Genomic DNA, 26,164 nt, shown 5'->3' with positions numbered 1-26,164 from the left:
TGTGTGTGTGTGTGTGTGTGTGTGTGTGTGTGTGTGTGTGTGTGTGTGTGTGTGTGCGCAGAAGGAAGTCTGTTTTGCACTACAAGGAAAGGGCAAGTTTTTATGCAATGCTATGGGGAAAAAAAACAATAGGATTGTATACAGGAGCGAAATGACGCTACACATATGTGACGTGTACAGCTATAGGGAAGAAAACAGATAAGGATCAAAGTGTAAATATTCTGCGAGCCGTGAATGTTGTGTCTATCTTATGAAGACCATTCAAGCAATAAAAATAGGAAACAATTCAAAAGCAAAACAGAGCAGAAAAGTTGGAGCAAACGATACAGTTGATTGCAAAGCTGAAAAAGAGCGATAGGCAGCAGCATGAGATCTGATATCTGAAGTCAGTTAACGCTCTTAGGCAGTCTTTGTGTATTTTTAACCAGATTTAATAATAGAAAGCCTATGCACACACATTGAAAAGAGCTGTAGGCAACGGCCAATACAAATCGAAAGTGAATGAGGAAGTCAGTGATGTAGTGTCATACGTCAGTAGATGAAAGGACTGGGGTTTTTTTTAGCTCCACTTCTGTTTATCAGCTTCACTTCTCTATGTACAGGTAAAGTAAAGAAAGTGGGATATTTGAGTCACACCATCAGGAATAGTTGTGAGAAAATTTCAAGAGAATGTCCAGTAACGATGTCATGCTGTATGCACAACCACACATGCTGGCATGGAAATTTCATGTGTAAAGATTGTGTGAAAACAGCATACTCCACTTCATTCACTTGATTTGTAAAGAAAGACTGAAAAGTGCTTTAAGCAGCACTGAATAATGCAATCAGAATCAGCTTAAGCTCCCGAGATGGACAAAGTGCAGACATATTTGTTCCCACCTCTCATGCTGTGTTGAAAAATTTTATGTACAAAAGGCATAATGGCCTACGCTGAAGCTACGCCAAGAGACACAAAGTATTCATTTTGTTTCTAAAGTTAATTCACAGATTTACTGATATGATGATTTACATCTATTTTGAATATAATAAGTATTCACTGGCAATTCAGCAGACCAACAGTCAAAAACAGGATTAGGTAGGTTTGGCTGGTTGACATACCGATGTAGCACTGCAAATTTTTATTTCGATGAAAGAACTGTACATTTTAATTTGTGTTATTGCTCTCATCATCATTTTTTATTAACAGGTAACAGTAAGAGGTTATATCAGTAAATCTAACAAGAAAAAAAATCATTACTCAAAAATCTGCTTTCCAAATGAAATGATTATTGGGTGGCTATGGAGTTTTAAGATTCATAAAGATGAGACAAATGCAGCAAACAGCATTCAATCACTGAAGGAAACTGGGGCACTGTACACTTCAGAAGTGTAATCCACAGACAATCAAAATCTTCTAATTTTGACCTTGGGGTAATTTGCTCTCACCTAAAGAGATCTTCTCACTAATCAACCTAACAATGTTGACTCAAAGCCGTAAAACGTCAATTACGAAATGATTACTGCTCGTCTTAAAGAAAGTCAGTTGGAAAAAAATGATTGCAAGCAAGCCTCAATCAACTTGCAAAATGCTTGAAATTGAACAAAAAAGTCCTTTCCCAGCTAGAAGATAACATTTAACAAAGGAGCAGAGAGTTGAGAATTCTTCAGACAATGTAAATGAAAACATTAAGTGCTTTGAGCCTGACATTTTTGTATTTTAAAACCAGGACCACCAGCACTTTAAATCACCTAGATTTTAATGCCATCCTGCAACAGCAGCAGTGAGAGCAAAGAAGTCATTTTTTAAATAACTATTTTTTTGTAAGCTTTGACAGAAATCAATGTTCAACATTAGGTTGTAGAGATTTTAGTTTTACAATTGTTTTATATTGTTTTGATTACATATCATAAAGGTCACAGCAACACTACTGCTGTAAAAGAAGAATGTTATGGAAAAGTTAAAAGTGGATGTAATTTTTGGACAGGGCACCAATTTGTCAAGGGACAACAATCCGTGTTTAAATCCACACCTATAGTTAATTTAGAATCACCACTAAGATTGGTGGTAGACCGGGGGAGAACCGCATAGTCACGGGGAAAACATGCAGACTCTAACCAGAAAGGCCTCTGACTGGATTTGAACTCAGGACCTTCTTGCTGTGAGGTGACAGCGCTCACCACTGCACCACCCTGCTAATTTTTGTTTTGTTAAGTAGAAGAGTTCAAGTTTGTCTTCTCATCCACATCTGCCTCCTCTACACTGGACTTGCAGCCTCTCTCTCATTGAGTGTCCACACTGGCCCGCCCCAGTTTGCAGCCACATTTCACTCTTTATTTGCTTGGATTAGTACACTACACTGGTCTCTCAGCTCAGTTCAGCTATGGTTCCCCCGCTAGCAACCTGCCTGGTTCTCCACTCGACCTGTCGCACACTCTGCCCTGCTCTTCACTGTCACAACATCCCATCAGCGACCCCTTCAGCCCTGCAGTAATTATTTAAATCTAACTACAATCCCCGATATATTCACTTATCAGCTCTGGCTTATGCAGTCTTTAAACCAAGATGTGTGTAAACAATATCTGTTACTAGGCAACCAGGTATGCTGCAAATGCTGAGCATAGTATTTTATACAGATTTCAATAAGGGTCATAAAAGACTCCAAAAAGACAGTTACAGATATAAGTGGTAACCCCCCCCCCACTACCCAAAATTCACTATATGATAAATAAAGCCATGCTATGAAAAGTCATGAAATATGAGATTATAGGTTTTATCTGAACAAACACCATCTGCTTAACTTTTCAGGATTTTTTAAATAGTCATAATGGTTAAATAAATCAAAGTTAAAATTTGTGATGGCACACTGGATTATTTAGGGCTTGTTAAGGGAATGTCTGCACTCCTCGTACTACAAGTAGATAATACTAGACATAGTATATACGTAGTATGTTTTTCTCCTGTACACATTTCTTTCAATGTTATTTTAATAATCAGACGGTCTTCTGACAATCTTTTAAGCAATTCAAGCCTTTTTAAGGCAGCTTACTACATTGCTGGAGCACCATATCTATAATGATATGAATTTTGCTCACTGACATATAGTTTCAGAAGGCATTTTTTACCTGCCACCCCTCCAACAGCCTGTGCTTTCCCGTGGCTTCATCTCCAAATGCAGCTTTTTAGCAACCAATAAATCAAACTGCTGCTCCAAGGGAGTGGATATCTCAGAAAACAGACTTTAAAGGACAACTAACCTAACAAGCATGTGGTCCAGGAGGGCCGTGCTGTCTCAATCAATACCGTAGACATTTGTAACAAACATACAAAGGATAAGAAGTATCTTATTTAAATAACTAAGAAATGCAAATGGTTTCACAAACTGGAGTGAACTGTATTTGCCCTCTCTAGATGTTGGCACTCATTAAAAACTGTCAAAATAAGCATGGGATCAAAAAAAGGGACGGGGGGAGGGGGGGGGGGGTGAATGAGAAAGGGCAAAAGCAAAAGAGAGGAAAGTTGGAACTCATCTCTCATCCTGTAGATGGATGGCAAACAGCCAACTCAACACAAAGCTTCTCTTATCATAAAATGACTTGTACCATATGTCCGTACATAATCATGAACGCTTCCCCACTTTCATATAAATATCAGGCTCTGTGTGATAAGAAAATGTCTAACACAGCCTATGGAAAGTTATTCTGACAGGAAAATCTTGATGACATAATTTCTTGTATTTTCCATATTTCCCCCCCCCTCATCTTTCAGACACAACACCAGTAGGCTCTCTGAGGGAGGAATGTCGGCTGATCTCCGGTTTGACCAAAATCCATTTAGAAAAACTTCAAGGTTGGAGGTTAGAGTCATGACTAATCCCTGGGGTGGCAGAGAGCCCAGGGCAGGGATGAGTAGAGACAGAGCAAACATGGACACGGTTTTAATTTCCCAGTTGGATTGGCGGAGTTTATTTTGCACAGATCCATGTCCAATGGGGAATTCTGAAACAGGTCCAGTTGGGCTTCGAAAAAGATGGGCAGAGGGCAGAGGGTAGCTATCCAGTTCCTTACATGTCTGCCGGGAAATGGCTGCATATGCAGATGAGAATTCTGTGTTATATCTTAAAGGGTTAAGGACAGTTGTCCACAAAGGCTCGCTATCAAAGCCTAAATTGGCTCTTGATGCTAAACGGTAATCTATAAGATCAATTAATATTTTACGATCAATGCCTTGATTCGAATTATGTGCTGTTATATTTGTTAATAGTCAAATAGTCAAAAAGCCCTGAGTTTAGAACCAACATTTAGCTTTAAAAACACACATCAGTTGTAACAAGATAAAGCTTTACACCACTGCACAATGCACTGTTTTCAGGTAGATATGCTTCATTTTACATACAGAAAATTCTGACTTGCCATCTGCTCTTCAGTGCAGTTTTTAATGAGCAAACACCATCAGTGGGAAACTGATTTCAGATGTATTCACTAATGCTCTTGGCATGGTTGTCTTGCTTTTTCACGCATATATACTCCAGTTCAACAAGTCTTTACAGAGAAGCTCAACATATTTTTCATGCTGTTTTTATTATAACTACGTGGTGTCATTTAGAGCAACTGCAGACTTTTATTTCCTGAAGCTTCTTTTTTCTAATCATGCATTATGCAAACGAATGGGGTGTGGTTATAGTTCGGGCAGTGTCTCTGTGCGAATTTGGCACAGCAGTGCATCCCAGATTGCATGTCACACCAACCAACAGCAGCGGCAGAAAATAAAACTAACAGTTCTAAAGATTTATTTCCCAGACATTTATTTATGTGTTTACTCATGTAATTAATATTTATTCATGTATTTAAGGATTACAAAACAACAGTTGAGAATCTGTGAATCCAGGGAATCCTGTGTGCTCCATATACATTTATCCATTCACTATCCGGTTGTTCAGTGATGACGCAACGAATCCTACTTCCGGGCCTAAAGTAGTCTGCGTTTAATATGGCTTTTGTGTTGTTAACATGTTTAATGTTTTGTATTTTCTTCTATTTGATCTCAAAAAGCTCCTAAAACAGTCAGTGATCACTGTTGACCTCCCTCGGCTTTTATTACCGCTAATCATTTATTTAAGCTCAGTTTTTAAAACCTTAGGATGTAACTACAGCCCAGCCCATGCAGCAGTATATGAATGACTAACCTCGTATTGTGGATGGATTATCTCAGTTGTTCTCCTGGCTGAAGTTTGGTCCTTTTACAGCATCCTGCCATGCGATTACATTTGTTCCTGACCACCGAGAACACTCACGTTAACTTTTATCGAGTGGAAAAAAAGTTAGCTTGTTTATATTATGCTAACATAGCTGTGTCGCTAGCGGTCACGTAGCACATCATTATATACCAGCTAGCCAAACTTCAGTAACCCTACAAACGTCACTGCTGTTTAGTTTTCTGTCTTCATTTATGCTGGAAGTGATAACAGAGCTGTACGTTTTAATTTGTTTCCAAAACCCCGCAGTCAGGACATGCTATATTGTATTTAGATAGAAGCTAGCGAGCTAACTCCTGCTAACTTCTAACTCCGTTAAATGTCATAAATTCCGTTTTCATGGATGCCTGGATGTTAAACTCAATTGTTACACCTGGTAGAGCAGAACGCTGATCATTTTATTAAAGATGAAAGACTTTAGACAGTTTTTCAACTCTCAGTAATGCCACAGTGATCGTTTGATATATGGACCTGCAGCGGAGTTTAGACCCAGACACGGCTAGTGACGTCAGACTGAACAATCGGATTGTCATACATGAGAGGGGGGGGGAAAGGGACACATACACACACACACACACACACAGCTAAGTTTATAGTATGACAGACTGTGCTATTTGCATTGTTCCCATTCTGGTTCAATCATTGTCAATCTCAATTTCAGTCTCTTTTTTTCCTTAAAAATCATTAGTGGTGTGTCTCTGTGGGTCTCTCTGTTTAATTAATTTGATGTTCTAACTTTAAACGATCACATGTGGAAAGAATGACTATGTGGTAAAAAAAAATTGACTGTAGTAGTTATTGTAAATGTGAAGATGAAACTCAGAAACTGAAATGAATTCCTGCAGCATCATCAAATTCATTAGTGGCTTACAATGTAAGAGAGAAGGGGATTACTTTACTGATGTGTAATCCCTTTCAGAGACTTCCTCCCCTACTCTTCTTTAGTTTCTCCCCCACCCCCTTGCTGCCTCTCTGTGTCTGTGTGAGGTTAACCACACAGACAGCACGGTAAAGGTTGCAATCACGCTCCCAGTGAACAGTTCACCAGACACACGTGTTCACATACTGAGCTTTAGGATGAGCCTGTCCTGGGCAGCGCAGGAGCCATCTTAACAAGAGGGCCCCCACTCCCCCCCAATCACGCTTCTTGTCCTACCCGGAGCCTGATTACAACCTACTGGCAAGCAGATTATAACCCCTCCCCCCCGTTCAGTCCAACGCTTCCCCATTCCACAATCCTCTGCCGCAGCCAGTCACAGTCTGCACATCTGGGTCCTAATCAGACAATTCCAAAAATAGACAAACAATTGTGGGTCAAAATGGATGTGCAGATGGGAAGAGAAGGAAAGAGAGGCTAACAGGCATAAAGATGCAAACTGTAGGAGTGAAGAATGTAGGCTGATGTCACATAGCACATATTAAGTAGTCCAAACTTCACCACACATATTCTGACATTGGTACTCAACATCTGGATTTAGTGACAGAGGGATTTGTTTGTATGACTGGACAGTCTGGCCACTGTGGTAGGACTAAAGTTTGACCTTTCATTATCATTAACCTGCTGCAAGGGAACAATTGACATACATGAGGAGCACTGCATGGTTTACCTGCATATAAATAGTGAAGAGATTTTCTGCCAGGAGAAAACATTGAACCAAAAGCACGGCAAAGTGAGAGCCTGATGCTGCAAGGTAAGGAGGAGAACATGAAGGGATGGTACATGGGAGAGAGGATTATTAATTAAAAATGAAAACAGCAAATCTGTTAAGGACAGGAATTAAGGGACAGAATACAGAGGGAAAAAAGAAAACAAAACAGAAATTCAGTTCTCCATTAACTGAAACTAAAAGGCAATTACTGATTTGGCAGAGTTTGAAATTATTAGCACAACAGTTATTTTTTTCCACAGAGAATGAGCTATAAGTTAATTAGAGGAAAATGACACAATAACAAATAAGTTAATGTTTTTTGTTGTTGAATAAACTGTATACTTTAACAGGTCCCTGCATGAATGCATTCATTAAATCAATTAATTCATTAGAGAAGAAAAGCATTTTTTTAAAGCCAGACTTATTTTCTCTCACAAAGTCCTCATTCATATTACTTAAAAGACTAAGTATTATAATATCTCTTTGCTTGAAAGCCAGTGTGGCATCCTCAGGAAGTGCACACATCTCCTTACAGCTTGATGCCATTAAAAAAAAAGCTCTGGTTGCTGTTTTCATTTGATAGAGAACAAACACACTGACAGAGTCAAATACCAAGGGCGCCTTGAGGTGGGCAGAGTAAGAAGATTTATGAGTGAGAAGATGAGAGATGTGCTGTTGAGGGAGGTGGAAATCCCTGCTCAAATCAAGAGCATCCCTGGATGACAGTGAGTGGCAAAGGGAGGAAACAACAGCACCCACGTTTACCCTTACCCTTCAAAACCACAACAGTTCGTAAACATTCAGTCTCACCGACTGTTTCAACTATGACACAGTGGATAATTCAGTTCACAGACTATGGTCTAATCAGAGATCGTTTGTGAGCCTCATAATTATTTCTGTCTGCTGCCACTCAAATTACAGGCTGCAACCACATCGATAATCAGCATAAAAAGTCTGACATGGTCAGTCTTCATATTCAGCGCAGATCACTGTAATGTGTCAGGGTTATGCTTGCTGTAGCTTGCTTCTAAGCCCTTCTAGCCCTGAAAGTTGGACAAACATTGCAAAATTTTGCTGCTTTAACACACATTACATATTTCCATCGACTTTCCTGTATGGCCCTAACCTGCAACTTTCCAGCTCACACCGTATGGGTTCGATCAACATGTGGAGCTCAGACAGAATGCAAGCACAAATCCTCTGTGAGGGCTGTGTCCTCAGTATTGATGCAAACAGAGTAAGGTATCATTACTCTGTGCAAATCCGGAGCTGCAATTGAAGGCCTGGCTTTAATGATTAATTAAACAATCATGACTGTCCTGTACTTGTCTCAGTGGACATGTTTTAACTTATGAGTAAACAGTTTAGAGCTTTACTATAGAACATTACTGACAACTGTTTTTATTGTATAATATTGTTTTCTAATTGATGATATGTTAGCACCAACTTAACTATTTAAGTAGCAGCTATGGACAATAAGTTTGTAGGTGGACATCAATAAGTACGTTAACAAGTACATAGCAAAGACCGTGTTGAATCATACAGAGATTCCACTGGTTACTGGAAGTAGTGGCATATCCCTTCTTTACCTTAACACACCTGGAGTTCATAGACAAAATTTTTAAGCACACAAGGTCTGACACAATGAGATGTGATGTGTATATGGGTTGATTTCTCTGAAACTCACAAATGTACAGCCTAACGTTTAGAACCAGAGCATTAAATCCTGAGAAATTCTAATAACCAGAAAGGGCAAACTATTTTAGCATTAATATATACACTCAGCAGTTGCTTTGTTAGTTAGACCTGTTGATATATATATATCAGGAAGTGGCATACACAAAACTTAACCACAGTAAAATTAAGAGTTATGCCACAAATATGTTCAATTTTATATAGAAATCAGAATTTACATTGTCTTTCGATATGCCAGAATGTGCAGTTTGAGGAACAAAAGATCACTCTGCACAGCGAAGGGTTCCTGCTGCAGAGCTCTGTGCTTATAGAAGAAAGAGTAAGGGGTGGGCAACTTTGCAGGGAGGTTCTAAGCTGCCCAACTAAAACAGTACTGGTATTTTCTGTGCTATTTTTCATTGGCTGAACATTTAATTTTATTGCTTTACTACTTTACTGGGTTGGCATGACAAAAAAATTTGGCTGGGCTAAGAAGTGTATTTCTTTAAAATAACTCCACCAATAACTAACCTCACTGCAGCACACTGTAATGTTTGAATACTGAGAGGGATAAAAGAGCATCATAGAGCAAATGTCCTCAAGCAAACATGTTTCCTGAAGCATAGTTTAATTTACCTCAAGGTCACTGAACCTAAAGCACTATTTGTACCGTATGTTCACCAACACTGTATGAGATGTTTATAAATCAATACGGTTTAAATCAATAGTATGTTTGTGTACAATAGCCAATATAATAAAAGAAATTATCCACAAAACCATATCCCACAAGGATATTCCCCAGCTGTTATGCTTTGGGTCAACAGTTTCATCACTACACATACCAACACTGATCTATTAAATGCGGTTGAAGCCTCAGTGTGAACTCATCCAATAAGGAAACCACAAGGTTCACCTTCAAAGGTTCAGCGAGTCATAAAGGATGTCATCTCTCTTCTCTTCTGTGCTAAAAAGATATCACATAAATCCAAGAAAATCTGAATTCAAATATACTCTTATATGAAATGCTTTTATATTAATAAAAATTTCTTGTCAAGAAAGCCTGGGAAGCAGGTACAGGATGAAACGAAGAAGGAAACGGAGTTGGGAAAAAGGGAATTTGCTTCAAGTACAGCACCTTAAAGTTGACCTGAATTGCAATATTGCAACACAGTCGGGATTTGAAGCATGTCTGTATGTGCTGCTTCCTTTAACCGTTATGTTTAAAGACATGCCGATTTTATACAGCTGGAAATCACTTTTAACTAGCACCTGCTACAAACTCAGTGAGTAGAAACTACAAAAACCACCTTTCTAATAAACCTGAGCATTTAACTACAAGGCAAAAAATGTTAGCATGATCAGTGAACTTAATGAGCATCCTCTTTCTAAATAATAACCTTTGAAAACAATTAACGCCTCAGGTTACCACATACTTTATAATAATTAGCGTGATGTAGCTGTGGAAATTTTTTTCTAACAATGCAGGTCTGTTGTAGCAAAAAAACCCCAAAACATTGCCTTTCACACATTACAAGTGTCCACTGACGAGTCAGCTACAGTTAACTGAAAAGGAGGAGTGATGGCCTTAGTGCTGGCTGCTCATACCTTCTGTGTTCTGGCCCCAGCTGTGGGTTAGCAAAGAGAGGATTGCCATTCCTGTCCCCAGCCATCTGACGAGCCACCACCCCCGTCGCATCTTCCGTCAAGCCTTATTGCTTGCCCACCTGCACAAAACAAATCACCAGAAATAGTTTTTCATTCATTTGGTCAGTCAGTCTCTAAGTTACTTAAATGCACAGCTGAGATCGACCCATAGCCTAACATACATATGTATATCAATATATGTACAAACACAGGGCACTCCTTTCCCAAGCAGTTGATCTTGTTACCCAATACAGCATCCACGTAAAACATTACTGAAGTAGAGGCAAACTGCTATGACTAACATAAGAGCAGTGCTGTTCATTTTTCAGGAATTTCAAGGAAAACTAAATACAAACATGCTTTTAATGTACTTAGAATACTGTGTCACTATAAGAGTGGTGTTTTAAAAGCTTGCCTCATTTCATCTTCAGCTTTTACAACTTGCATTTAATGGAATTTATTCCCTCTCCTATCGCTTTAAGCTGACCTTCTTCCTTCATTCTACTTCATGGAGCAAACCACCAACCTTCTAAAGCACCTTACTCTACAGAGAGTGAATACTTTTTACACATGAAGAAGAAAAAGTAAATCATGTAGCATCTAATAGCCTAACACTGCACACTGGATGAAAAAGAAGCCCCCTTGTTGTATCACAAATATTACAAACTGCAGTACAGACAACATGAGCTCAATATATTATGATGGTGCGTGGACTACTGGGGGATTTAAAGTAAATACACATATTCTGGATCTAGTGGAAATTACAAGCAAAGCAGTGCCTACAGATTATATGTTGAGCCTTGTTGTGCCACTCGCGCACCGTACCACAGCAAACAGCATTCACTCCGAGCTAAAGCAAGGTAAAGTGTCAGTATGAGGAATAGAAGGGTTCTATCTGTCTGTGCTATTTGATGTCACACCTCACTCACAAGGCTTATTCTCATTGCAGCTGATAAGCTGTGAAATCAGCTTTCATAGCATATGCTAAGGGGACAGGAGGGGGGTCACAAGCATCAACACTCTCATATCAAAGCACGCTTGACAAAGTCAAACCTCTAACTCACACTATCAGCACCTCTTTATTTGTAATGTTGATTTCCCTTTATTTTCACTCATTTTTGTCTTTCACTCACATTGGGAAGCACACCTTTACCTCTCACTTTCACACGAACCTGTGCAGACACGTATCTAAACACATTTTAAACAAACGCACCTGAACAATAGTTGTCTCCCTCGAACACTCTCTGGACAGCCGGAGACTACTGTGGTCTCGTCTCTAATGGTGCAACAACAGGGGTGATTTCACACTGGTTTCCTATTCACTCACTGCTTTCTCATCTCTCTTGCTCCCAGTGGTGCTCCCTTTTGAAGCAGATTTGATTTCCCACATTCGTACATCTATCTTTCTTAAGAGGGCTGAGTAAGATTGCTTTGATCCCTTTCACATGAGAAAACCCAGACCTGCACAACCAGCCACCCTGAGGAGAGAAGTCATTTCTTTCGCAGCTTCTTCTTGGTTGACATGGGAACACAGTATCTAATTTACATATGCTAACAAGGATTCTCCAACTTTAATGAACAGGGAACCTGGAGAGATGCTGACCAAGTGGCGTAAAATGCCTCCAATACTCTGTTTACGCAGCAGTACTTTCATAGTGGTCCACAAGTGACATCATCAAGAGATTTCAAGGTTTTCAGCAACAACGCAACAAAAAAAAAAAGCTCAAACAGAAACAGTTTATTTCCACTCTGCTCCACCTTGATGCATATCATGTCCCAGTAATTCAATCACAACTACCCCCGCAAGTTGCTGTAGAAATTTTTTAGATGTTTATACAGCATCTCTGCCATCCTCTCTCTTTGATGAAAAGTGATTAAACTTTTGGAGGAGGACAATAATGAGAAGATTACAATAGTGTGGGCAGAGTTGAATGAAGCAATCAGAGTTATGGATTACATAGATAGTGAAGATGTAGTTCTCTACTCCTCAGTGCAGGGGCTTTGCAATTCCTGAAAGGAAGAAAATGTGCTCGTCTCTGTTTTCTCCTCTGTTTGTGTTACTTTGATCGCCTCTCATCCAGAATAGAGTTGTTCCACCTCTTCCTGTTCATGTGCTTTGGTGCAGATCAGCTGCCAGAGATGTCAGTACTGAACAAGTCCTAAACACAACCCAGCATTGCTTCATCAAACTACAACAAATATAAACCAGTTTCAAAGTTACCGTTTATAGCAAAATGTTTAAAAACATTATATTAGAAAAATGGAAGTGTTCAATCAGGTTTTACTACTGAGACAGTCTGTATTAGAATCCCAGATGACATTTAAAATTTTTTTAAGTGGTTCAGGTAATGTTTTGGTTTCTGCTGGTGACCTTATCTTCCCTTACTGTGTAATAAAGTGTGGAGCCCCTCAGAAGTCTACACAAGGATGGATGCTTTTTTTTTTTTTTTGCTCTGTAAGGTTGGCTCCATGCATTTTTGGGGAGAATTAAAAAAGATTGTTTACCTATTTAAGCATTTTCTTCTTTAAACCATCATGGTAGATTTGAAATACAACAATCAAGATTCATTAATGATTCAGTAATGATGATGATGCAGACCATCATCATCATCATCATTAACCCAGAGACAGAAAAAAACTTTAGTACTGGCCAAATTGTCTGGTACCTTCTTGAAATGCACTGCCTAGCACAGAAATGCTAGAATGCTAGGAAGACCATTACTTTTGAGTCTCTAAAAATAAAAATAATGAATCAAAGTGTCTGTAGTTTTAATTTCCATTTTATATCATTCTAAACTGTCCAAACCTTTGTTCTGCACGAGCTGTTAAATTAAAGCAAAAGTCTGCCCTTAAATCACATCTTGACTGATTGACTGTAACGCCACCACAATGGATTTTAAAAGGCAAAATTACAAAACAAAAGAAGAAATTCAAACCTTTATAGACTCACTGTAGATTATTGTTGTTAATATGTATTTCTCTTTGTAGATACAAAAGGAAAGATAACACTTCTGTGCAATTTATTCTACATAAGCACATTTTGTAACAAACAAAATGATTTGATTATAGGTTGGTCACCAGTGGCAAAAAACAAATCATTGCCAATTTATATTCATTGTCTACTGTTTGCAGCAGAAAATACAAAAAGAAAAAAAAATTGTTCTTCCCTTTCACAATATACTGTTATGGAAAAAACATTTTGCTTCTGTCAAGAACAATTTTACAGTGCCATTGCAGTCTCTATAGCCTTTCCTATTATTATTATTCAGTCTGACTAGGAAAGATGTGTGAAAGCTACACAAAAGCGAAAATTATAAGGAGAGGCTCCTCAATCTGGTGTTACTGAGGTGCATAATCATAATGGAGAAAGCTATATAAAAAGTAGATTACCTTAACTTAGAGTTCTGGCCCTATGCCCATTATGTTCCTAAAAGCTGTGCTTTTACCCACATGATAAATGAACAAAGTGACAGCACAATTAAAGTTGTCCTCAAGCATAGTGTAATGGACTGGGTTACAACTTCTGTTGGAGGGACGCTACACTGGTGTCAGAAGTGAAAGTGAAGCTTTCGCCTCCAGAGTTATCTGTGCTCGTGCCGCCCTGACTCACGGCATCGGCTGTGGACGCTGGAGATTTTTGCGGGACTGTGCTTCCAATGGATTACTCCAAGATCAAGTGAGAACCAACAGCGGACACTCACGGACACGGCTACTCCGCCGGGGAACGGAGGTTCACAGAGCACAGACAGCGGGTGAGCCAAATATGGCGACAGAAGCCAGCTTTGCATCGTCTCACCATTCGGGTGGCCGACAGAGCTCTTTGGGGACTCCTACAGCAACTGGGGGGGTGTGGAGAGAGACATGCCGATGTATAGAGGCACTTTCCACGCTTCCATGAAGACCCCCAGGTATGATGGCATGGCTGACTGGGAAGCTTTTCATGCACAATTTGAACTGTTTGCCAGGGCCGGTGGGTGGTCTGCTGAAGAGAAATCCCTGCAGCTACCTATGTGCCTTACTGGCGATGCCGTGTCTAGCTTGCTGCTTTTGAGCCCAGAGGGAGGGGGGATTATGATGCTTTGGTTTGGGCTCTGAAGAGGCGGTTCGATTCTTGCTCTGCTCCAAGCCTGCTGCGCTCCGAACTGTGCAGCCGGGGGAGTCCATTAGGGACCTAGCTAATGACATTGAGGGGCTGGTCCACCGCACCTATGCCCACATGCCCCCCACCATCCAGGGCGAATTAGCTTGTGACCACTTCCTCCAGGCCCTGCTTCTGGATGAGCTGCGGATCCAGACACTGTTAGCTCATCCTAAATCCCTTCAGGAGTCCCTGGAGCTGGCTACAGAGAGAGAGTTACTGTGTGATGGGGCTGGCCCTTGAATAAGGTGACAAAGAAGGACCCATATCCTCTACCACGTATAGATAAGACCCTTGACACTGTGGCGGGATCCTCATGGTTCTCCTCCCTAGACCTACACAGCGGGTACTGGCAGATACCCCTTGCACCAAATGCCAGACCAAAGACTGCATTTATTACCAGCGGAGGCTTATGGCAATTTAAAGTTCTTCCTTTCAGTCTCTGCAATGCCCCTGCCACATTTGAGAGACTCATGGATAAGGTGCTCACTGGAATTCCCCACGGAGAATGCGTGGTGTACCTGGACAACATCTTGGTCCATGGTGCTTCTTTCCACGCTGCCCTTGGGGCCCTCAGACAGGTCCTGGAGAGGGTATTGGCAGCAGGACTAAAACTCAACCCAAAGAAATGCTGCTTAATGCGACGTGAGGTCACGTTCCTGGGCCACCGACTGGGGGCCGGGGGGGTCGGCACCATGGATGATAAGATCCAAGCTGTGAAGGACTGGCCCACCCCAAAATCTGTGCACAAGTTAAAGAGCTTCCTGGGCTTGGCATCGTACCACAGACGGTTTGTAAGGGGTTTTTCCTGCATAGCCGCGCCACTGTTCCACCTGTTCCATAAGGGTGTGACCTTCCAGTGGACAGCAGGCTGCCAGGGATCTTTCACCTCATTGCAGAAAGCCCTACCGGGGGCCCCAGTGCTCTCTCCACCTGACCCCCCTCTGCCCTTTGTCCTTGACACAGATGCCAGCAGTGTCGGATCTGGTGCAGTGCTAGCCCAGGTGACACCCGGCGGGGAGAAAGTGGTGGCATACCATAGTCAGGCCTTCAACAAAGCTGAACGCCAGTATTGTGTCACAAGGTGGGAGCTGCTCGCAGTGGTATGTGCCATACACCACTTTAAGTACTACCTCGGGGGTCTCCACTTTATTGTCAGAACTGACCATGCTGCCTTGCAGTGGCTCGTGTCTTTTAAGGAGCCAGAGGAGCAGCTAGCACGCTGGATTAAGGAGCTGCAGGCTTATGATTTTGAGGTTGTACACAGACCTGGGGCCCAGCACAGAAATGCAGATGCGCTTTCCCGCAGACCCTGTGCCCAAGATGGATGCCACTACTGTGAGAGGAAGGAAGCTCAGGAGGATCAATTGGTGCCCGATGTAAAGTGTGCTGTGACGGGGGTAGAGGAACGGCCATCCAGTCAGAGGCTGGTTGCTGTGGATGTAACAGAGTGGAGACATAAACAGGAAGAGGATGCTGACATCAAACCAGTGCCTGGGTGGATTGAGGATCAGTGACAGTTTCCGGCAGGGTACCCTATTTAGAGGGTGGGGATGGACATCCTGGGTGTTTGAGTCCCGTGTGTTTGCGGCCATGTGCGAGAAACTAGGCTCCCATAAGACCCGTACAACACCCCTCCACCCACAGAGTGATGGACTCGTTGAGAGATTTCACCATACACTGGCAGAGCAACTAGCGCTAGTGACGGCTAAACATCAACGTGACTGGGACACTCATGTTCCCCTGGTCCTCATGGCATATCGTTTGGCGGTCCAAGACTCCACTTCGTGCTCCCCTGCCCTCTTGATGTTGGCCAGGGAGATCCGGACTCCAGCGGAGATGATGATGGGCCGACCCCCTGATGCTGATGGGGATCAACCAGGTCCTGACTATGCGAGGAAGCTCCAGGATTGCATGGAGTCTGCTCATGACTTTGCTAGGAGGAAACTGATAAGTGCGGGGGTGCGGCAGAAGAGGAACTACGACGTCCATTCCAGAGGCCGACATTTTGACATCGGGGAACTAGTCTGGGTGTAAAACCCCCAGAGGAAAAAGGGCAGATGCCCTAAGCTGGACAGTGACTGGGTTGGACCCTGTAAGGTTCTGGAACGCTTGGGGGAAGTGGTGTATAGGGTACTACTGCCCACAAGGAGATGGAGGGTCACCCTGCACCGGGACAGACTGGCCCCCTATCGCGGCCACTTCACTGGGACAACAGGGTGGGCCACGGACAGACCTGGACTCCACCCCTACAGACTCTTCCACCACTAATGTGACAGATGACAGAGAGTCTGGAAGAGATCATATGTGTGGTTGGCTGAGAGTGTTTGGGGGGCGGGTGTTAGAGAATGTTGTGGGTGTGTGGGGAAAAAAGGAGCGAGAGTCGGGGGTTTGTTTTGATTCTGGAGAGCACGTTTTTCCCTGTTGTTTTGGCGTTGGCTACGGCCCACAGTAGTATTCTTAATAAACACCGACATCTCTTTCTTCTGTTAGAGGGACACTACAATATAAACAATACATTATAACCTAATAATTTATATTTCACTTGCGTGGAGCCATTTCTAACAAATATTTGTAAAATTGAATGGACTAAAACATTTTTTCTGCACAGACCTTTGTGATCTGCAAGTATAGTGCCATGTTTTATAGTCCTTCTCTGTTTCTTTGAACTGCTTTGCTTGTTTTTGCATAAAAAACAACTCACTTTTAAAATAATGCTCAAATTGTCAAAGAATGTGCATCTGAAATAGTGACAAGTCAAATACTGTAGTAATGACACTTCATTGTTGATTTCCAGCTGCTAAGTGGAAGTGTTGATGCTGTTCCCCTTTGATTGCTGCCAGAGGAAGATTTTTAGAGTGAAAAGAATGTAAGACTAGTGTCTGATAAATATGTAACAGAACAGTCAACCACTGCAGCAGAACAAAACAGACTAGAGGCAAAAAAAAAAGCCAAGATTCACTGATAAAATGTGACTGATACGACACTCAGAAATTACTCTTACATAAGCTGGATGACAAATTAAAGGAAAAGGAAAAAAGAACTTGCCCCTTATATCGTTTGGGTCCACTTGTCTCCTTAGAGGGAAAGCTCACTGCAAATCAATGTAACAAAATCCCCAGACTGCACCTTAAACACCTCCTTCTCATATCCAATTACAGTACAAAGCTACAGCATTCATTAAGTGACCACATGAGAAATCACGCTCTTAAAATTATGCAAACATCTAAGTCATAAAACCTGGGGCATGCTGCCAGTATGCTTTTTTAGAACAGACATCATTTTAATAAACAGTGCCAGACAAACTGGAGCACAGGAAGTTTTTCTTTCAGTCGTGTTTCATGTTAAACAGCCATGTTTACAACCTTAATGCATCCCAATTAGCAGTAGCAGATTGTCCTGACACATTCAAACTGATTCAGCTGATTCTTTCTATTTAAATTCTGTGAAATATGTTTATATTATATGTTGTTTGCTGCTGTTTATATATTGGAAAATCAATAAATAAAACGGAGCATAAAGTTCATAGTGTTCGTAGATAAATGCACCTAAAGAGAAAATAAATATTAAAGGTGCCTACAATGCCTCACTGCTTGGCTTTCAATCAGTTTTCAGAACAGTTGCAGTTACAAAGAAGTGGACTTAAAAATAAAAAAGCTTCAACTTATGTCAGACTTTTGTAACTAGAGACTGCAAACTGATCTCAACTTGCCAACTATCTGAAAATCAAGCTCAAGGGTCACAGTAATGTGATACCCACTCCTCGATTCTAGCGTGCAACTCAAAGCGTCTAAAGTCTAGAGTCTAAAAGAAGCTGACGCCACTTCAAGCAAGGTCCCAGATAAACACAGGCGTGCATGCACTCTCAGAAAGTCCACAAAAAAAAAGAAGGAAGAAGAAAAATAACTAACCGTAGCTGCTGGTAGTGATGCATGTACCAAAAAGCTAACCATGATATGGTTGTCATGGCACCCTGACATGATTATGCTCTAAGCATATATATTTACACACATATATACATATATACACACATATATACACATACATATACACATATACACACACACACACACACACACGCACACACACATCTAGACTTTAGACACTTTGAGTTGCACACTGGAATATATATATAATATAGCAAACTCTCTGGAATACGTATATCAAATCCATAGATTAATATAAGGTTAGTTTAAGAAGCACTTCCTGTTTTGTGGCTTCAAAACCTGAACCACGTGGCTATCACATTTTATAAGCTTTTCAGAATCCTAAATCCATATCCTGACTTTTGTGGTCCTTGAGCTGAAGATCACCAGTGGCATTTTTGGTGAAGAATGTGGAAAAAAATAAAGATTTATTTAAGGTGAGTCCCTTGTGTGCATAAATGCACATCCAAGATATAAAATTTGGATTAAAGAATCAGGGGGCTGTTCTCAGCCACTGTGAGGGGAAAAAAAAGTTGTTTTATTCTGTAATTCTAGGTGATGCCATAGATTCGTGTGGCAAGAAGAGAAAGAAAATGAATTAGTCTAAAAAAGTGCCTCTGCAGTTTCATTGCTTGGCTCCCAAATTTAACAAATGTTAGTTTGTGTGATTAGGCGTGCTAGACCAGTTCGAAGCTATTCATTACCTAAAAGATGAAATCAGAGGCAGCAAGGGAGCTCCAGTGTTCTAACAATGGAAGTGATTAGCCTTGGCTAACAGACTCATCTGCACATGGCTCGCACCCAAGTAGAAATACACCAGGCTAAACATCGAGACAAGCAGCCCGTATTAAAACCACATCTTTCTCATGTATCTGTAAATTGTAATTCTATAATTCCAGCTCCTACAAACTGCAATACATTAACCAGTTACATTGTATTTGATCACTGAGACAAACATATTATAACCCACTGCACTGCCAGGCCAGATACTCCCATCCCATTTTTCCCCCCCAAATTGATTAAACAGGAGAATAGGTATGTACTAATCAATCATTTTAAAATAAATAGAACAGACTAAAGGAAGTACAGTTTACCTGACAAGGTTAAATAATGTATGAATAGAGTATTTATTAGTCATTTGACACATTTTTCAGTGACTAAATCAAATTTTAAAGAATATTAAAAAATTCCACATTTTCATTTGCTGAGAGTGGCTTAGGTTAGCAGTGCAAACACCAGAACCCTTTTTTGATTGTGGGTTGTCGTCCGGTACTAAATTCTCATTACTTTGTTGAGCAGGTTTTTTTCCAACTTATTTTGTCAAAGAATGATATTTTCATTTTCTAGATCAAATCTGCAAAACTACACCACTCTTTCGAGTTCACAAAATCAGGGGGCGAAAAGGGGGTGGCTGCATAACTAAGAACTTACACATAAATAAAATATGAAGAATTTACTTGGCCAACTAACACTTCTTAGGAGGGAGGAACAAAGGAGGGGGGAACAACTAAGCTGTAGTGCTTCTTCACCTCACTGTGCAATACTTTTGTAAATAGTCAATGGTGCAAGACCTCAATACTTGAAGTGTGCAATTCACTTGTATTTTTATTCCTATTTATCCCCTTCGTATATTTTATTTATAGCTGTCTCTGTATTTATATAAGTGTGTGTGTGTGTGTGTGTGTGTGTGTGTACACAAATATACATATAAATATATACATATATATATACATATATACATATATACATATACATAAATATATACATATATACATATACATACATATATACATATACATATATATACATATACACATATACATACATATACACATATACATACATACATACATATACATACATACATATATACATACATACATATACATATATACATATACATACATATACATACATACATATACATATATATACATACACATATACATATACACATATACATATACACATATACATATAATATATAAATATAACATATATACACATATATATATATATATATATATACATATATATACATATATATACATATACATATATACATATACATACATATACATATATACATATATACATATACATATATACATATATACATATACATACATATATACATATATATATATACAATATACATATACATATATACATATATACATATACATACATATATACATATATACATACATACATATATACATATATACACATATACATACATATATACATATATACATAACATACATATATATACATATATATATATATATATATATATATATAACATTCTGTAACTGTAACTTCTGTCGGTGCTGTGCTTTTGGAAACCAAATTTCCCAGAGGAACCCACCCGAGGGATTAATAAAGTTCTCTTATCTTATCTCATCTCTTCTGTTGACAAAAAAAAAAAAAAAAAAAAAAAAAAAAAAAAAAAAGCTGAAAAATGTGTCTAGTTGGTTTCACATCTCACCAGAATTTCAATATCATTATAAAAATATTTGTGTGTTATGAAAAATATTTGTTTAAATATTGACTTTCCATGAATAATGTGCATAACCGAATCATATCATACAAATTCAGCTGAGTCAGTGTTGGTTCAACCAATGACAAGAATACAAAGGAAAATGTTTCAGGTCCATTTGAATGCTTTTTATTTCTGTTCTTAGTCACAGTAAAATGAAAAATAGCATTTTATGCCTTGCTAGGTTTTCAGTTTTCTGTACTATAATCATGGCCATTTAAGTATATATATATATATATATATATATATAAAATCATTTCTCATACATTTTCCAACTGTATTTCAGTTTTACTTTCTACAAAAGGCAGCTCTTTGTCAATCTTATGGCATAAAAGTAGAGCCAGAAAAGGAAAGAAAATCACTTCAAGGACCCTATTCAAACAGTCATTTTAAGCTTCTGATTGATCACTCACTGCGCTACAACATACCCCCATCCTTTATTACGAGACTTTAGAATGTCCTCAAAGGCATGAGATGTCATGTGACCATGGAGCCACAGACTGTAATACCATCATAATCAGATATTACGTAGGTAACACATTTATGGTTGTCACTTCCAGAACTAATAACCCATCCTTGCTGCATTTCATTAATATCCAGCTACGCACTAAAGAGCAAGTAAAACATGACTTAACACGAATCGGACAAGTTTGTTTATGCATTCTAGAGATAAAATGGAATCCCTCTTGCATGCAGCTGCAGCCTATTTATACAAGCTCCTGTTCTTTGGTCTGGATTAATAGGTATCACACAGGGTTGTAGCAGGTAAAAAGTTCCATAGCACTCAATTAGATACACCTAATCAAGCTTAATAAATTGTGTACAACTCGAACTGTGTGTAAACAGCTGATGCAGCTCTTATATTTAGATGGCTGCACAATTTCTGGGACAGTGACTAAGTGAAATTATTTATAACTACCATAAGCTTTTGTGCAATAAAATCCTTGTTAAAGTAATCAGCATTCATATTATCAGCATCTATAGCATTTACATGAGACGTTTTCTTAACAAGCTGGTAGTAGTAAACCTCTACTGCATTGCTCTAAAATGTAATATACCATCTTGTCTTTAGTCACTAACACTGCAGGTGCTTCCCTCTGCAGGATGATGTAACTGCTATTATCAGATGAGTGTTTCCTAAGTGACTGTTCATCGTATGTATGTGGCTGTGCGAGAGAGTAGCGCTTACTGCTAGTAGTGATCTCAGTGTGCACTTGACACAGAAATGAAAAGCTGTTATGCAGTAAATTTTCATTCAGGTTCCCTAATTATGCAACTTTTTTCCCCCATCCCACCTGTGTCAGAGGTGCGTTTTATCAATTTCCCTGTGAAGAAGCCTGCTGGTTCAGATGCATAAAGGCTGAGTTGTTTAGCATGGGTATTTTGGCTGGGAAGACTGACCCTAATGGGAAAATGTATAAACACCATTATGTGCTTTTGTGCTGCTGCTAGCATCAAATGAAAGATTTGATGTGGGCCTCAAGTGCTCTCATAATTATTGTGATGGGCTGGGATGGTTTAAACAACCCTATGCACCTGTTTATGCAGAGTACTTTCAGAGATAAAAATATACTTGAGCAAAGTAAGTTGAACGAAAGAAATCAGGGCTGCTTGTAGTAATGATTTAAAACTCACAAGCTGAAAAACATAGCATGTCTACATCCATTTTTAGTAATCATCAGCACCACTAACAAATCTCTTCTATATAATAATATATTAAATGTAAAAGTTTTGTTTTATAATAGTAGAAAAAAATAACATTTGTTTCTAGGTTTTATAATATAGAAAAAATAAACTAATTTGTCAAGTTTAATCAAAGATCACAGTTAAAAAAATAAAGCATATAAATCATATAAAATGATTAAATATAGCAAAAAAATACCCTGAGGAGAAATTTAATTTGATTAACCAAAAGTACTTTGGAAAATTTGTTTAAACTGTTAAAAAAAAATGTATGGCCAAAATCAATATTCTGTGACATTTATTCAGGATAACGTTGGTTTGTGAGCACTGAGGAAAAGAGAACTTTGATAAATGCTTTCACTAAAGCAACAATGAAAATCCATCAAAATTCAGAGATTATAATTTATGAGCTGCAGAAAGAAATGTTTAGATTTTCTTGTTTACTGGCTGGCTGTATTGTACAAACTAATGACAATTAATATCCACCGAGGACAAATTCTTCCTGTTTCACTAAAACTGGATCAATATTCTGGGAGGAGTAGCAATACTTCTGAAAATGGAAGAGAGTTTTCAACACGAGCAATACAATCTTGACCAAGTTGAGCACAATTTCGATAAAGATCCTTTAGGTGATCGGGGTGTTCCTCTATGAGGAACGCATGTCCCACTTGTGGGGGGGACGCACAGATGACTGATAAGCTCACTGATCATTCATCCATATGAGTCAGGCAGGACAAAGGGTGTTTGACAACAGTACAGTAATCAAAATAAAAAAGAAAGTCTTTTTAAAATTTGTGCAGTTTGTTTTGCATATGTTTGTCATTGCACCAGGACTGTGTTATGCAAATGTTATTGCACAAGGAAACAAGGCAAACCAAAACTAGGAGGTAGATTCAGAAAGAAGCTATAATCATCCATTATTCTTTATTGTCATACAAACTATTACACATTCTAAAGCATACAAGGATAACATATAATTAGTAGTAATGAGTTCTTGATGTTTATGCCTTATTCTGTAATTTAGTGTCAGGAGAAAGTGATGGCAGCAAGATGGCTGTGTCTGTGGTGTGCTTGTTTGTGTGTGCATGTGCATGTGTGTTTGTAGTAGTCATAGAAGTACCGTGCACAAGTCTAGGCACGTTTATATTCTTCCTCACTGTGCACATTAAAGTAATCTGAAATGTTCATATACAGCATAATTCCACAAAACATGATGTCTGATGTTTTGGTTTTGTTTGTTTTTTTAACAATACTACTGAATATTGAATAGGAATTTCAAAAAGTAGAACAAAATGCAAAGCAATAAGTATGAATTCAGCTGCATTTAATGTCAGAGCCTGGTGGTCCACACTAAAACCAATTTTCTCTAATTCAGTGCGAGCGAGCCACAGACCTCAGAGGTTCTAATCCTTTTTAGTTTAGTCATCTCATGACCACGTTTTAAATCTCTAAACCCTCACTGAGGTCAGTCCATGCGGGTGCTGCTGACCGCACTGCATCTGTTTAGCATCAACAATGTCCTATTCATGTCACATGAAACTACTTAGCCACATGACTTGAACACATGCAGCTAATGTAAGATAAAAGAGGGCTTTTTGATTTTGGTAATTATTTAACCTCAGTGGGCGACTTTTAACCCTGCAAATCGCACAATGACTTTTATTGTCACAGGCTTTTGTCTCAGAGCTTTTACACATAAAGGAATGACTAATCCTTAGATAGCAAAAAAATAGAAAGTCTAAATAATTTAATTAACAAAGGAGAGGTAAGTGAAAATCCATAAGCTTAAGCATTAAACTGGTAACAAGAGAATTTTGCTAGAGAAGTCCTTGTAGTTCAGTGAAATATATCCCCAGACATGATTTGGCGAAAAGCCAGTGTAAGTGGAATGACCAAGAGGACAGAGGGTGAGGCCCACTCTCAGTAGGGGTCCTCCACTGAGTTCCTGTTTGGCTGTACCAACAGCTGTCTTATCCTGAAGATGAAGGATGAGGTTTCATTAACAAGTGTGTTTTTTTTACTCTAATTAAATTTTAAAGCCTAGCAAAAGTGGCTATAAAATAAATGTATTTAAATTAAAAATATAACATGTGATATATAACAGATAAACATACGTTTTGATGGTCATTATACATGCAGTGTTACTGCTGTTATTTTTAACTTCAAAGTACATCACCCTGAGCAGCATGGACAACAATAGTTGCGTGAAATGTAAGTAGTCTTAAATTCTTTGTTATGAAGAAATCAGTCAAAACCTTACTAAACAACAGTGTGGTAATGTTTTTTTTAATTCATGCTTACTGCAGTCCAGCAAATTTCTGTGTCAATGTCTGTGCTATTGTAGGCTGTATTATGTTTGAAAAACCCCTTGTATAGTTTTGCACTGTTGTGTATTTTATGCTTTTGTTATTCCTATGCAAGAAAGACATGGTACTGCGACAGTGCACCTGCTAGTTGCTGTCTACGTGGTGATGTTAAAGCATTCACTAATAGATGCAGAGCGCTGCATGCTTTCCTCAACGCTGAAACATTTGAACGCAACTGACAACCGGTTTTATTTTATGTTCTTCAAAACAAGTCTGTCTGACAAAGGGACTTCACTGTATGGGTCTCTTGGTTGCATCAGCAGCGCAATGTAACCAAGTAACCTACTTATATGCTGCGCTGTGAGATAAATTTGGGTTCTTTATTAACTTGAGTGCCTGGTATTTTTACCATTTTCTAAACTTAATACTTATTTTCACTTTTAATTTTAGAAGCTATGTTTTAATAAATATCAATTATCTGATATTATGGAAAGCTTCAATAGTTGCGGGAGAGGTCAAATACTTAGTTTACAAAACCACTAACTACTTATATAATTGCTTAGAACTTGTTTTTTCTGTCTAACTATACCAACATCTGAACATTACTGCTTTTGCAAATGTATGAAAAAAAAAAATCTTAATTTTTTATCATTTTAACAATTTACATATTTAAAGTGTCTGTTGGATATAATGCCTGTAGGCATACATTCAACATGATTCCTCTGGTATTTTGGTTCATATTGGCAGGATTGTATCCTGCTGTTGCTTTAGATTTGTCATCTGCACATCCATGTTGTGGATCTCCATTCCACCACATCCCGAAGGATTGAGATTTGGTGACTGTGGAGGCCATATAATGAACTCAATGTCATGTTCAAGAAATCAGCTTGAGATGATCTGAACTTTGTGACATGGCACATTAGCCTGCTCGAAGCAGCCATCAGAAGATATGTTCCTTTCTGATGGCAATGTACCTAACACAGTGCCTAAAGTGTACCAAGAAAATATGTCCCAAACCACTGCACCGGGAAAACTGTTGATATAAGTCAAGATGAATCCTTGTTTCCATGTTATTTACACCAGGTTCTGACCCCACCATCCAAATTATGCAGCAGAAAATGTGATTCATCACACCAAGTATCATTTTTTTCAATACTGTATTGTCCAACCTGTTGAGCCTATGTAAATTATAGCCTCAGGTTCCTCTTCTAAGCTCACAGATGTGGCACCTATAACTGATGTGCTCCAAGGTTGACATGTTGCGTGCACAGAGATGCTCTTCTGCATACTTTGGTTGCAACGAGCAGTTGCTTGAATTACTGTTGTCGTCTTATCACCTCAAAGTCTGGATATTCTGCTCTGCTCTCTGAC

The 26,164-nt window shown here is 39.1% G+C and overlaps 1 protein-coding gene across 8 annotated transcripts in view; it reads right to left on the bottom strand.

Annotated features, from left to right (window-relative positions):
* The window catches only part of LOC102291985 (protocadherin-15), a 209,037-nt gene that overhangs the window by 134,189 nt on the left and 48,684 nt on the right, over window positions 1–26,164 (bottom strand). For all 8 annotated transcript variants that reach the window (XM_005914101.3, XM_042225131.1, XM_042225128.1 and 5 more), the window contains exon 2: window positions 10,160–10,278. In XM_005914101.3, the coding sequence (XP_005914163.1) occupies window positions 10,160–10,250 (91 nt within the window). In that variant the 5' untranslated portion in view covers window positions 10,251–10,278. The remainder of the gene's footprint in view (window positions 1–10,159; window positions 10,279–26,164) is intronic.

The sequence above is a fragment of the Haplochromis burtoni genome, unplaced genomic scaffold (assembly GCF_018398535.1).
Source record: "Haplochromis burtoni strain Fernald_Lab_line unplaced genomic scaffold, NCSU_Asbu1 Contig_7, whole genome shotgun sequence".
NCBI lineage: Eukaryota > Metazoa > Chordata > Actinopteri > Cichliformes > Cichlidae > Haplochromis > Haplochromis burtoni.
The sequence above is the reverse complement of the archived record's forward strand: the minus strand, read 5'-3'. Positions and strand labels throughout refer to the sequence as shown.